We start from the raw sequence: 15,001 nt of genomic DNA, 5'->3' as shown, positions 1-15,001 counted from the left end.
GAGAGGGGAGAGAGAGAGAAGCAGAGAGGGGAAGAGAGAGAAGCAGAGAGGGGGAGAGAGAGAAGCAGAGAGGGGGAGAGAGAGAAGCAGAGAGGGGTATGGAGAGGAGGAGAGAGGGGGAGAGAGGGGGAGAGAGGGGGAGAGAGAGAAGCAGATAGGGGGAGAGAGAGAAGCAGAGAGTGGGAGAGAGGGGGGAAGAGAGAGAAGCAGAGAGGGGGAGAGAGAGAAGCAGAGAGGGGGATAGAGAGAAGCAGAGAGTGGGAGAGAGAGGGGGAAGAGAGAGAAGCAGAGAGGGGAAGAGAGAGAAGCAGAGAGGGGGAGAGAGAGAAGCAGAGAGTGGGAGAGAGGGGGGAAGAGAGAGAAGCAGAGAGGGGAAGAGAGAGAAGCAGAGAGGGGGATAGAGAGAAGCAGAGAGGGAGAGAGAGAGAGAAGCAGAGAGGGGGAGAGAGAGAAGCAGAGAGGGGGAGAGAGAGAAGCAGAGAGGGGGAGAGAGAGAAGCAGAGAGGGGGAGAGAGAGAAGCAGAGAGGGGGAGAGAGAGAAGCAGAGAGAGGGAGAGAGAGAGAGAGAGAGAAGCAGAGAGGGGGAGAGAGAGAAGGAGAGAGGGGGAGAGAGAGAAGCAGAGAGGGGGAGAGAGAGAAGCAGAGAGGGGGAGAGAGAGAAGGAGAGAGAGAGAGGGGGACAAGAGAGGAGGACGAGAGAGAAGCAGAGAGGAGGACGAGAGAGATACAGACTAAGACTGAGAGATGAATACCCAATAATGAGAACATTTTTCAACTGTTGCAGTTGTATGTGGAAACATATTGTGGTAGCAGGCCAGCAACCAGGATTTTTGACTGTTCGAATCCCAGCCCAGACGAGAAAATCTGGTGTGGAAAGTTGCTGGCATTATCCCCAATGCCTGCCATTGTGGCAATTAACAACGCATAATTGCTCCAGGTGCTCGGCACTGCAGCTGACCTGTTGCTTCCCGCCGCTCTCTCTCTCTCTGTGTGTGTCAGGGGGTTGGGTTGTGTATAAAGACACATTTCTGTTCTGTCTAAGTTAATGGACAATAAAGCAAATCTGATCTTGACCCTCCTTACAATCCCCACCCCATCCACTTCTATCCTCACGTATCGCTGTCACACACGAAGGCTGAGATCAAACTGGTACAGACAACAATCATGTCTCCTAGGGGTGCTGTTGCTGTTGTAGCTCTTAGTCCCATATTTCCACAGAGTGAACGGTGTAGCGAGGTGGAGCTCAGAACTTGTTGGTGTTGCCACGTAATCTAGATGGATGTGCTTCCACAGATCTTACCATCATTCTGAGAATTGCACACAGCCGTGTGTGTGTGTGTGTGTGTGTGTGTGTGTGTGTGTGTGTGTGTGTGTGTGTGTGTGTGTGTGTGTGTGTGTGTGTGTGTGTGTGTGTGTGTGTGTGTGCAGTATTACATAGTATTTGGCATAGAGCACCACAGTACAACATGCCCATTTCTTACATCATTTAATTCCAAGGCTGAAGATGTTCCCCCTCCTCTCCACTACCTCCTCCTCCTCCACCCCTCCCCTCCTCCTCTCCTCTCCACCTACTCCTCTCCACCACCTCTTCCTCCTCCACCCCTCCCCTCCTCCTCTCCACCTCCTCCTCCTCTCAACCACCTCCTCCTCCTCCTCTCCTACTCCCCCTCCTCTCCTCCTATCCACCACCTCCTCCTCCTCCTCCTCCTCCTCCTACTCCTCCTCCTCCTCCTCCTCTCCTATCCACCACCTCCTCCTCCTCTACTCCTCCTCCTCCTCCTCTCCTCATCCCCACCACCTCCTCCTCCTCTCCTACTCTCCTTCTCCTCCACCACCTACTCCTCCTCCCCCTTCTCCTCCTCCTTCTCCTCCTCATTCTCCTCCTCCTCCCCCTCCTCCTCCTCTCCTTCTCCTCCTCCTCCTCCTTCACCTCCTCCACCCCCTCCTCCTCCTCTCCTTCTCCTCCTTCTCCTCCCCGTCCTCTTACATGGAAGGCAGCCACATACTGTATGTCTTTGCTAATTTTATTTTGAGGGGTCACCACAACTACACTAGCTGTGTGTGTGCAGTATTACATAGTATTTGGCATAGAGCACCACAGTACAACGTGCCCATTTCTTACATCATTTCATTCCAAGGCTGAAGATGTTCCCCCTCCTCTCCACTACCTCCTTCTCCTTCTCCTCCTCCCACTCCTCCTTTTTCTACTCCTCCTCATTCTCCCCTTCCTCCTCCTATCCCCCTGTTAATGTATGTTGATGTGTGTAGTGTGTGTAGTGTGTGTAGTGTGTGTAGTGTGTGTAGTGTGTTAATGTATGTTGGTGTCTGTAGTGTGTGTAGTGTGTTAATGTATGTTGGTGTATTAGTGTGTGTAGTGTGTGTAGTGTGTGTATTGTGTTAATGTATGTTGGTGTATTAGTGTGTGTGTGCTTGTGCCAGAGATTTATAAGTAGACTCCCATTTCAGAAGCAGCTGGACTGTTAAAACCTGTTTACCTTTCAGTTTGACTTCCTGCTGTTCCGTAGCACACTGTCTCATAACACTTCATCCCACCAGTTTGACCACTACAGAGAGAGAAAGAGAGAGAGAGAGAGAGAGAGAGAGAGAGAGAGAGAGAGAGAGAGAGAGAGAGAGAGATTCTCTACTAGAGTCCACAGATGTTGTTGAGTGTGTAGGAAGCATGGGCATTTAGCCCTCTACATTGTATGCCGTCCCCTGTCGATAGGTGTAGAGTGTATGTGTGTATCTGTGTTGGCGCGTGGATGCGTGCATATGTGTGTGTGTGTGCCTGCATGCGTGTGTGTGTGGGCGTGCGTGCATGTGGGATGTGCTCAGTATTACATAGTACTTGGCATAGAGCACAACAGAATAACAGGGAACTCTGGGACTAAGCTGAGTGGTGTGCCGCAGAGCAGGGAACACTCTGGTTGTATTTCTGGAGACTCCATGCTGTGTGAAATAGTTCCGACCACCTCAACTTCCTGTGAAGCCACCAGGAAACAACACTCATGATTGACGACAGGACGGTGGCACAGCATGCATCTTACCGCTCACACACTCAGCCAAGGCTTGACTTGAACCCTGAAAGTATCTCACTGTGTTTACAAGTGGCAGCCCAATTCTGATATTTTGCCCAATTATGGGCAAAAGAGCTGATCTGATTGGTCATAAGACAAAATGAGTGAGAAAAAAAAGGTGAGAATTGGCTAAACACAGTCTATAGTGTTACTGTTGCTGTGAGTTGGCCAAACATCCTGCTTTATCACCAGAGATTAGATTGTCTTGGCCAAACATCCTGCTTCATCACCAGAGATTAGATTGACATGGCCAAACATCCTGCTTCATCACCAGAGATTAGATTGACTTGGCCAAACATCCTGCTTCATCACCAGAGATTAGATTGACTTGGCCAAACATCCTGCTTCATCACCAGTGATTAGATTGACTTGGCCAAACATCCTGCTTCATCACCAGAGATTAGATTGACTTGGCCAAACATCCTGCTTCATCACCAGAGATTAGATTGTCTTGGCCAAACATCCTGCTTCATCACCAGATATTAGATTGACATGGCCAAACATCCTGCTTCATTACCAGAGATTATTTTGAATGGCCAAACATCCTGTTTTATCACCAGAGATTAGATTGACATGGCCAAACATCCTGCTTCATCACCAGTGATTAGATTGACATGGCCAAACATCCTGCTTCATCACCAGATATTAGATTGACATGGCCAAACATCCTGCTTCATTACCAGAGATTATTTTGAATGGCCAAACATCCTGTTTTATCACCAGAGATTAGATTGACATGGCCAAACATCCTGCTTCATCACCAGAGATTAGATTGACATGGCCAAACATCCTGTTTTATCACCAGAGATTAGATCGACATGGCCAAACATCCTGTTTTATCACCAGAGATTAGATTGACATGGCCAAACATCCTGTTTTATCACCAGAGATTAGATTGACTTGGCCAAACATCCTGCTTCATCACCAGAGATTAGATCTTTTTAATAAATCATGATTGAGGTAAGGTTCCAGTTTTCAATTCATCATGTTGAAATCCATCTGTCTCTTCACCAACATATGAGATACACAAACATATCATGTCACTCCCACGACCATATCAATCCCACAACCATGTCAATCCCACAACCATGTCAATCCCACAACCATGTCAATCCCACAACCATAATAATCCCACGACCATAATAATCCCACGACCATGTCAATCCCACAACCATGTCAATCCCAAAAACATGTCAATCCCACAACCATGTCAATCCCACAACCATGTCAATCCCACAACCATGTCAATTCCACTACCATGTCAATCCCACTACCATGTCAATCCCGCAACCATAATAATCTCACAACCATGTCAATCCCACTACCATGTCAATCCCACAACCATGTCAATCCCAATACTTTGCCAATCCCACTACCATACTATACCAATCCCACTTCCATGCCAATTCCTCTACCATGACAATCCCACTTCCATTCAGAACCTAGCATTAGGGTTGGCTAATCCCGGGTTAATCCAGAATTTAAATCTGCCTTAATTTTGTTTGACGCTTGATTACAATTGATGTTTATGTAAAAATCCACGAGAGATTAAGTGTTTGCCAATGCCTAGAACCCCTTTACATATGTCACAGAGGAGAGAGGTTGCGGCTGGGAGATTCTGTCAACCCTGCATGTCAGCGGACAGCCCCTGTTAAGAAATAGCACAGAAACAGGGAGGATGGAGACAGATGCCTCTTTGGCTCTCTGGCCTGTTGGTATGCGCTCCTGGCTCCACTCCCCCGGAGAGAGAGCCTGTGCTGAGGTCTGAACACTGGCTCCTAGCCCACCAGGCTGGCTAGCTGGTGGTTAGATGACTCCTCCATCCACCCCTCCCCCTCCCCTTTCACCCAATACTCAGGCTCAGGAAGATGAAAAAAGAAGAAAGAGAATTTCTCATGTTTTGAGAATTTGAATCTAAAATATGGCGCCAGGAATTTGTAAAGGCTACTGTGTTCCCAATGCAACCTAATCACCTTTTATGCTTGCCTTTTTTTTCAGTCTAAAAGTAAATTCTCTCCCAGGTGTGTCTGTAAATGTATCCTCCTGAACTAATTTAGGCTTGGCATAACAAGGTTGTTGATAGAAGAGGACTGGCCACCCCACATAGCCTGGTTCCTCTCTAGGTTTCTTCCTAGGTTTTGGCCTTTCTAGGGAGTTTTTCCTAGCCACCGTGCTTCTACACCTGCATTGCTTGCTGTTTGGGGTTTTAGGCTGGGTTTCTGTACAGCACTTTGAGATATCAGCTGATGTACGAAGGGCTATATAAATAAATTTGATTTGATTTGATTTGATTTGAATCAAGACATTTCAGCTTTTCATTTGTAATTAAAAACATAATTCCACTTTGACATGATGGGGTATTGTGATGTCATTATGGGGTATTGTGATGTCATTATGGGGTATTGTGATGTCATTATGGAGTATTGTGTGTAGGCCAGTGACCAAAACAAATCTAAATGTAATCCATTTTAAATTCAGGCCGTAACACAACAACATGTGGAAAAAGTCAAGAGGTATGAATTCCTCCTGAAAGCACTGACCTAGACCGTCTATAGGGCAAACGGGAAGAGGTATGAATTCCTTCTAAAAGCACTGACCTAGACCGTCTATAGGGCAAACGGGAAGAGGTATGAATTCCTTCTAAAAGCACTGACCTAGACCGTCTATAGGGCAAACGGGAAGAGGTATGAATACCTTCTGAAAGCACTGACTTAGACCGTCTATAGGGCAAACGGGAAGAGGTATGAATTCCTTCTGAAAGCACTGACCTAGACCGTCTATAGGGCAAACGGGAAGAGGTATTTTTGTTGTTGTTGGTGTGTGTGAAATGTTCTATCCCACAGTGGATAAATATAACATATATCCTGGTACAATGCTAGTGAGTTGTTTTAGATTAAAATAAGAACATCTCGAGGCTCATCAATATATTATGGCTCAGAGCGCTGTCCTGTTGATTCCCTTTGCTCTGTCCATTCACCAGGAAGAGACAGAAAGAGAGAGATCCTGAGAGATGAAAGAGGACCATCAACATCTAGATCAAGATCTTGTCACGCCCTGACCTAAGAGAGCCATTTTATTTCTCTATTTTGTTAGGTCAGGGTGTGATCTGGGGTGGGCATTCTATGTTTTGTATTTCTTTGTGTTTGGCCGAGTGTGGTTCCCAATCAGAGGCAGCTGTCTATCGTTGTCTCTGTTTGGGAATCATACTTAGGTAGCCTTTTTTCCCGACCTATGTTGTGGGATCTTGTCCTTGAACTGTTGCTGTTGAGCCCTACAAGGCTGGTTCTCTCTTTCTTGTTTTTCTGGTTATCATTAAAGAATATGATTAACCTACCCCACGCTGCATCTTGGTCCACTTCTTCAGACGAACGTCACTGATCTAGGGAAACAAAGTGCTTCAGAGAGACAAGTCTTAGGCTTCAGACCTGAAACTTATTTTGCCACTTAAAAATAAGGAGGCAGAAGATGGAAAAGGTGAAGGATAGTTTTGTGTTTGAAGATATTTTGTCATTATCTGAGAAAGGGAAGAGGGAAAAATCTTTACGGTAGGAGTGGAGGGAGAATGATGATGGAACTTTCACTTTTAATTTAATCCTATTTTCTATCATTCCAATGAAATTGGTTCCAGATTGGTACTGTTCCTCAAAAGTACACTACCAGGTTGTCAGTATTACTTGCAGAGGGATATGAAGTGCTCTGAAAGAAAGAGATGGAGGCAGAGATAGAGAGAGAAGGAGAGGAAACGGAGAGACCAAAAATCACGTAACCATGGAGATTGCTCACATAAGAACTATTTTTCATGTCACAATGGAAGGACGGCAAAAAAATATCTTGACTTCTACTTCACCAGTACTGTGTTCCTCTTCCATTAGTAGTACTGTTGTCTGCCATAGAACATCTACTGTTATTAACCATGAGCCTGTTGTGTAATGTAGCTGAAATAGAGATTAGACTAGCAACTAAAAGGTAATTCAATTGTTTATGAAATGATTTAAGGAGAACACTTTAAACCTGCCATGTTAAGCGGTAGTCTCATGAGGCACTGGTGTACACCCATCCTTCTGTTTGAAACCGTGGTCCCCTCATGAAAGATACAAAGCAGTGTGCCTATTCATATTCAACGTCTAGTCACGGATCCAATTCAGAGAATGCTTTGCAAGCATTGCCTCACATAATTGAATCCAAATGGAGATTTGTCATCCAGAATGCTGTCCTTCAGTAGTTCTTTCATGCAGATTTTTTATACCGATAGTTATTTAATACAGGTAGTTCTTTTGTACAGATACTGCGGCTGGTTTAAGATGGATGAATCACATCTGCAACAGCCTCTTGACCGTTCACGTCAACCTGTGGTCACAGTGAGTCACAGCCTACTGACAGGTCACGTCAACCTGTGGTCACAGTGAGTCACAGCCTACTGACAAGTCACGGCAACCTGTGGTCACAGTGAGTCACAGCCTACTGACAGGTCACGTCAACCTGTGGTCACAGTGAGTCACAGTGTGTACTGTAAACCCAGAATGGCCGATAAGGCAGGCAGGAGGATCTCCTGTTTCTGTAGCGCCAGGCATCTCGATGTACAAGTACAGACCGCTAGCTAGTCTGTTGTAGGGCTTTACCCCTAATTCATCTCCTTAATGCTGAGTTACAAGCAAAGAGGCATATGTTAGTCTTTGGATGACTCTACCGGAGAACAAACTCCGATCACCTTGCTTTCCACAGAATAATCAGATTTGGAAGTCTTTGTCACAGCGGACTGTTCTGGTAAGGGTGGGTCAGGCACATTTAAATGACCATTTCCTCTCATACTGTGAGTCTAATGCGATGTCCCTTAACCATTCCAAAACATGGAAACACACTTGGTTATGTAATAATGCTCTACTGTAGCTACACGATTTAGTGGGTTTCATATCATACATTACATTATTTCACTCAGATTGCTAAGAAATAAAGAGTGGGAATTTCAAGGGGAATTCATTACTAGTGTTTTCACATCCTGATGTCTGGATGGGGTCTGTGGGCAGAAAAAAACTCACATTGGCTTAGGTGGGTGGTCGAAGCGGACAACTTTAATTACTCAGCCCAACTGAGGGAGGCTCACACAGTGGCCACGGTGAGGGAAATGGTAGCGAACAAGAGGGTAAAGGACTGTGAAATGTAATGGCTGCAGAAATTATGAAAAGAGACGTACCAACAAACCTGTTAATTAAAGAGAAACATGTTCAACGGTGTCTGTGTTTGGTTCACGCGCAGGAGCGCTGACACATAGGGGAAGAAAACGACTGCCAGGACCAGTCATCATCAGAGCCACAGCCAATACTGCTGTTGGAAATCATGCTATTTCCCCACATTGTACTTTTGAACAGAGCAAAATGGTGTTTGATATGTCCTGCGGAGTCCCTGTACGCGTAAAGACACAGAGCCTTTTGTCGTTCATTAAAAATAAATAATTTGTCATTGAACTTCATGGGAATAGAGAGGAAACAGAGATGTGGATAGAGAAACTTTGCTTCTTGATGGTTCAATAACTTGAAAACACGACTGCTGACATGTAAAACATTCTGGGACTGTATCAACAGTAAAAATACAACAAAATATATATTTTTGTTGTTGTTGTGGATTTTCACAGTTAAAGGTTTGCCAACACTACAGACCACAGAGGACTAATAACATGGTATTCTCAATACATGCAACAGATCATCCCAGCAACATTTTAAAAGCCTTATATATATATTTCTCTCTCTCTCTTACATCAAGAAATGGTGCAAGTTCAGAGCAAAAAAAAATCATTAAAAAGCTCTAATCAATGAAAGCTGAGGTTGAAAGTGGCTCTGGCTGGCTGGCTGGCTGGCTGACTGGCTGGCTGGCTGACTGGCTGGCTGGCTGACTGGCTGCAGCTCGTTAAGGGCTTGTCTGCTCTAATTGCCTGTTCCAGTTTAGCCTCGTTAGGGCCATGCAATCAGACGACTCACGTTTTCCCAACGCATTTTCCTGCCCCCGTCAGATTTTCAAAAGGGGGGGAGCTGTTCCAAAAATGTTCCTGACAGACAGATCAACCACCTAATCTCCAGTCATCTGTCTAAGAGAAAGAGAGCAGAACAGGGCAAAGAGAAACCCCAAGCTCCTAGGGACCAGTGCCAAGGAATCAGATATCCTTTTCTTCCCCTCCACTCCAATCTACTGGCTGATCCTACTTCCATTCATGTTAAATAAACATCATATAAGATCCAGAGGAGGCTGGTGGGAGGAGCTGTAGGAGGACAGGCTCAGTGCAATGGCTGGAATGGAATAAATGTAACGGTATTAAACATATATAAAACAAATGTTTGACTCTGTTCCATTTATTCCTTTCCAGCCAATACAATGAGCCCATCCTCCTATAGCTCCTCCCACCAGCCTCCACTGATAAAGTAATTTAGGATTCGAAATGTAACAAGTGTTTACAAAACCCATACTGCTTTTTGCCTCCTGTGTTTTCCAATAAACATCCCTCTTGTTCACACCAATCAGTTTTGTTCGATGGAATTACAGGAATAGATGCCAAAGTATGCTAATTCAAAATTAGATCCACTTCGTGAATGTATCTCTTCATATGGATACAGAATGAGTACGGACCCAGGGTATGTGACCAAAGATTAAGGTTAGTTGGATTCATGCAGGAACTCAAACGTATTGCTTCTGCATCATGTTTTAAAAATCTCTTGACATATACTGTAAATCTCTTGACATCTATCCAAGGCTCATTTAGTTTAAACAAACGCGAGTATCTTTCCCTAGCATGTACTGAGTTCCTTCACTCCCTCCCCGTAGGACTGGTTTCGGTTGGCCTGCTGTAGCCTGAAAGTACCTGCCAGGCGAATGATAACGATGGTGATGGTAAAGACCAGGCTCCTCTGAGCCGAGTTTGATATTCAGGAAACCATCAGGAACACTTCGCTCGTCTGGCCTCACAGGGCAGCCGCATCCTCTTCCTTTGTAGACCCCCCCCCCCCAAAAAAAAAAAAATCTGTAATGGGAAATGAATGTAATCCTCTTGAATTTCAATATGTTTGGAAATGCCACAGGAGCTAGTGTTTGGGATAAATAATTTTAATATTTTGCTTTGATTTTCTGTCTGTGTTTTGCTGCAGTGAGGCACAGACGAATGAGAAGCTCATGAGATGCTGATAGAGACAGATTGGCCAGTCTCTGCTGGATCATAAAAGTTCACCTGTAAATAGATTGAGTGTGAACTGTGTAAGTGCTTCACACTGTTAGACAGGCAAATATATGGCAAAGAAACTAATTCTATAACCGTCATTCATACCATGTTTTTTATACATTGTGCTCAAAGCACTTATGGACATTATTTCTATAAATGATATAATGTGTGACGTCCGATGTTATTCCAGGACCCTGTACTAAGCTCACATTTATGAGTCGGTATAAACAGGAACATTTCTGGCCATTCGACATGTCAGATAGCACTATGCATAGCCAGGCTCTGCGATAGACTAGTATCCTGCTCACGGGGGGTGTAATTGTACATCAAACTGCCTCACACTACAGAATCAGGAGATAGAGACTACTTGTAGTCAGGTATGCTGTCAATCAACTGACTCACCCAATTGACAGAAGTATGTATCCATGTAACACCTGGTGTGGTTTATAGACACTCTAATTACACTGTATGGTGATCAATCTGGAGTTATAATAATAACAGATTGTTCATGTTCTATTGCTGATTTGACATGACTGCAGCTAATTGGAGAGGGGAAAGAGATTGACACTTCTGGTCTGTCTGGTGTAGAATCCTGATTTCAGACAACATACAGTATATCACTAATTACAACCAGACAGGTACAGGGCCAATTTCCTACATTGTCCTCTCTGCTGTTTTTCTCTCTCGCTTCCCCTCTCTCACTCTCTCTCTCTCTCTCTCGATCTCTCTCTCGCTCTCTCTCTCGCTCTCTCGCTCTCTCTCTCACTCTCACTCTCACTCTCACTCTCTCTCTCTCTCTCTCTCTCGCGTGCCACAAAATCTTCCTCTGTCTTTCCAAACTTTAGAGGTGGTACTATACATAGTATCTTTACAGGTGGTACTGTACAGAGGATCTTTACAGGTGGTACTGTACAGAGTATCTTTACAGGTGGTACTGTACAGAGTATCTTTACAGGTGGTACTTTACAGAGTGTCTTTACAGGTGGTACTGTACAGAGTATCTTTACAGGTGGTACTGTACATAGTATCTTTACAGGTGGTACTTTACATAGTATCTTTACAGGTGGTACTGTACAGAGTATCTTTACAGGTGGTACTGTACATAGTATATTTACAGGTGGTACTTTACATAGTATCTTTACAGGTGGTACTGTACAGAGTATCTTTACAGGTGGTACTTTGCAGAGTGTCTTTACAGGTGGTACTTTACAGACTATCTTTACAGGTGGTACTGTACATAGTATCTTTACAGGTGGTACTTTACAGAGTGTCTTTACATTTGGTACTGTACAGAGTATCTTTACAGGTGGTACTTTATAGAGTGTCTTTACATGTGGTACTGTACAGAGTATCGTTACAGGTGGTACTTTACATAGTATCTTTACAGGTGGTACTTTACATAGTATCTTTACAGGTGGTACTTTACAGAGTATCTTTACAGGTGCTACCTTACAAAGTGTCTTTACAGGTGGTACTGTACAGAGTACATTTACAGGTGGTACTTTACAGAGTATCTTTACAGGTGGTACTTTACAGAGTATCTTTAAATGTGGTACTTTACATAGTATCTTTACAGGTGGTACTTCACAGAGTGTCTTTACAGGTGGTACTGTACAGAGTATCTTTACAGGTGGTACTTCACAGAGTGTCTTTACAGGTGGTACTTTACAGAGTATCTTTACAGGTGGTACTTTACAGAGTATCTTTAAATGTGGTACTTTACAGACTATCTTTACAGGTGGTACTTCACAGAGTATCTTTACAGGTGGTACTGTACAGAGTATCTTTAAATGTGGTACTTTACAGAGTATCTTTACAGGTGGTACTTCACAGAGTGTCTTTACAGGTTGTACTGTACAGAGTATATTTACAGGTGGTACTTTACAGTGTATAATGAGATTGTGAAACCCCTCTGGTTAGTCTAGACTGTGTCAATATGTGCTCATTAACTGTAAATATGCAAGCAACTGTGTTCCCACCAGAATGGCAAACCAACTTTTGAACAGACTTCAAAGAAATCAATATCTCTGTTGAATTATTTTTGTCCCAGACCAGAAACAATTCATCGTTAATTGTTATGATTGCATCGCCAGTACTGTAGTACGCCGCAACTCTTAAATGAAGAACCACTGTTTACGGGCATATGTTGCCATTGTTGCCAGAATGACGCAATTTACCACAATCTGCCACCATCTACCACAAACGATTGCAGCATAAGCTCAAAACTTTTAAAGGAAGAACCACTGAGTCATTGGCAGAAAGTACAGTCTTACTAACTTTATCTCTCCATGCCCCTCCGTTTCTCTGGACAGGTGAATGTGTTCCTGTCCTTTGTGGTTCCCATGGTAGCCATATCTGTTCTGAACGGGGTCATCGCCAGTCAGCTGCTGCATATGTTCAGAGAGAAGCAGCAGGACAACCGCATCTGCATCGTCGAGGGTAACCCTACCATGCTGAGCGTTGCTGTGGAGCCAAACCGCACACAGTCGCTGCGTCATGGAGTCATGGTTCTACGTGAGTATTCAGTGGTTGCTCCACTAAAGGTTTTGCGATTATGCTGCGGTACTTAGAGGTAATTTGTGGTTTAGTACAGTACCCTGTGTCACCACTTCATTGCTCCAGACCAGCGCAAGAGGGCGTTAGACAACTGATTATGCTTTTGGGTCCTACTGTGTCTCTAACTGACAATGAATGGGCGACATAAACCTAAATAGAAATTGTGCATGACTTCAGTATTACTTACTAATACTGTTTTTTATTTTTTATTTGTTAGGATTATTTTGCTCTTAATGTAGTACTGTAGACTACTCCCGACCGGTCATGCTGTACAGCACCTGAGTGGCACAATAGTCTAAGACACTGCATAGCAGTGCAAGCTGTGTCGCTACAGATGCTGGTTCAATAACTGTGCTGTCCTTGACTGGGAGACTCATGAGATGACTGTAGGTTTTTGGTTTCTCTCCCTCTAAAAACATAAATAAATAATTCTAAGTAACAAACTGGCTTTATTTACAAATTAGTGACAATGCTCACCCCATGGTCAGGATTGGCCTTTTTCTCGCTCATTTTACGTTATTTGAAAACAAAATCATCTCCAAAATATTGTTATTTTTAAACAAGCAATTATTATTATTAATTTAGAATTATATACAATCCTGTTGGATATTCTCACAGATATATTATTAACCCTGCGATTTTTATTTTCACTGAATCTCCATTTGGGCATTGTTTAGACTAGAATTAGAAAAGTAGGGTGTAGAAATGTTATGCTCTTAGTGTAACCTTTATTTAACTAGACAAGTCAGTTAAGAACAAATTCATATTTCCAAGGACAGCCTACTCCTTCCCCCCTGTCGGGAATTGAACCCCAGTCTCTGGCGTGCCTGCACAACATGGGGATTCTTTAGCTAAATAGCCCAGTGCTGTACTCCTGACCGTGATGTTGTACAGTGCCATATTTCCCGTTCCATCCTAATGGAAAGCCAGAGGGTTTTTCATTTTTCTTGGAATAGAAACACCATTATATTAATCAAATTAAATAAGCAAGTACCAGTGAAATGTTTGGACACAGCTACTCATTCAAGGATCTTTCTATATTTTTTATTCTACATTGTAGAATAATAATGAAGACATCACAACTATGAAATAGCACACATGGATTAAGTTAAGGAAAAATTCTTATTTAGGACTACGCCTTCCTCCCTGTCGGTGGAATTGAACCCTGGTCTCCGGTGTGCCTGCATTCTTTCGTACTGCAGCTATTGAAGGCTATTAAATGCCCTCTGGTGGTCAACTAGCACTAACTAGCATTAATGGCACCAGTGGTTCACACCTAAATAATGTGCAATAGAATTCTGCGGTACCATGCAAGCTGCGCCGCAGTACGCTGCAACTTTTAAAGGACGAACCACTGTACAATGCCCACTTCTACGCACGCACGCACGCACATACACACACAACACTGAACTATTCCTTCAAGTGGTAAAAATACATACACACGTCTGTTTGTATGCTTGTATGAACTACAAAATACAGAAGAGAAGTCCACTCTCTTGACTGTGTGCCATTAAACATTAGAAGTTGGGGTCTCAACTACTGTGAGATGGCACCCATTCAGCCTGAGCCAGCCTCACTCTCCCTATCGCCAAACCCATTCCATTAGCACTCCATTATAGGACACACTATCAAAGAGAGAAAACCCACCGCCAGCTTTTTATACACCTTATTACGGCTGAATAAATCATTTTCATCGATGCACCAAAAAAAGGATAATATTATCTCACAGCTTTCTCCATCTGCTGTGCGTGGCTAGTTTGCTACACACGTGACCAAAGCTTCAAAGGACAAGTTAACCTCCTTCAACTCCTGATTTCCATAACAACAGTCTGGAGTTGTTTCTTTGTGACATGCGTCAGGCTGCATGCATTATTAGCACAATGCCTCTTCCTCCTGGAGTGGAGCCACTCAGTGATTACATGCACTTGAAACAGTAGTGGGCAACAATCTTTTTAGTGAATTCACTGCCCGCTGATAAATTAATAAAAAAGACAATATTTCTAGAAAAATTGCAATATACACTCCCATATGTATTTATTTGGACAGTGAAGCTATAACTTTTAATTTGTCTCTAGACTCTAGCATTTTGGATTTCAGATCAAATGTTTTATATGAGGCGAAAATATACAGCATTTGTGACATTTTATTTGAGGGTATTTTCATACAT

At 43.6% G+C, this 15,001-nt stretch overlaps 1 protein-coding gene across 1 annotated transcript in view; it reads left to right on the top strand.

The window, feature by feature from the left end:
* Positions 1-15,001, top strand: part of LOC139367757 (neurotensin receptor type 1-like) — a 42,654-nt gene that overhangs the window by 11,033 nt on the left and 16,620 nt on the right. The window contains exon 2 of the mRNA XM_071106079.1: positions 12,591-12,792. Within this exon, the coding sequence (XP_070962180.1) occupies positions 12,591-12,792 (202 nt within the window). The remainder of the gene's footprint in view (positions 1-12,590; positions 12,793-15,001) is intronic.

Source organism: Oncorhynchus clarkii, chromosome 16 (genome assembly GCF_045791955.1).
Source record: "Oncorhynchus clarkii lewisi isolate Uvic-CL-2024 chromosome 16, UVic_Ocla_1.0, whole genome shotgun sequence".
Classification (NCBI taxonomy): Eukaryota; Metazoa; Chordata; class Actinopteri; order Salmoniformes; family Salmonidae; genus Oncorhynchus; species Oncorhynchus clarkii.
This window is presented reverse-complemented; position numbering and strand designations above follow the sequence as displayed.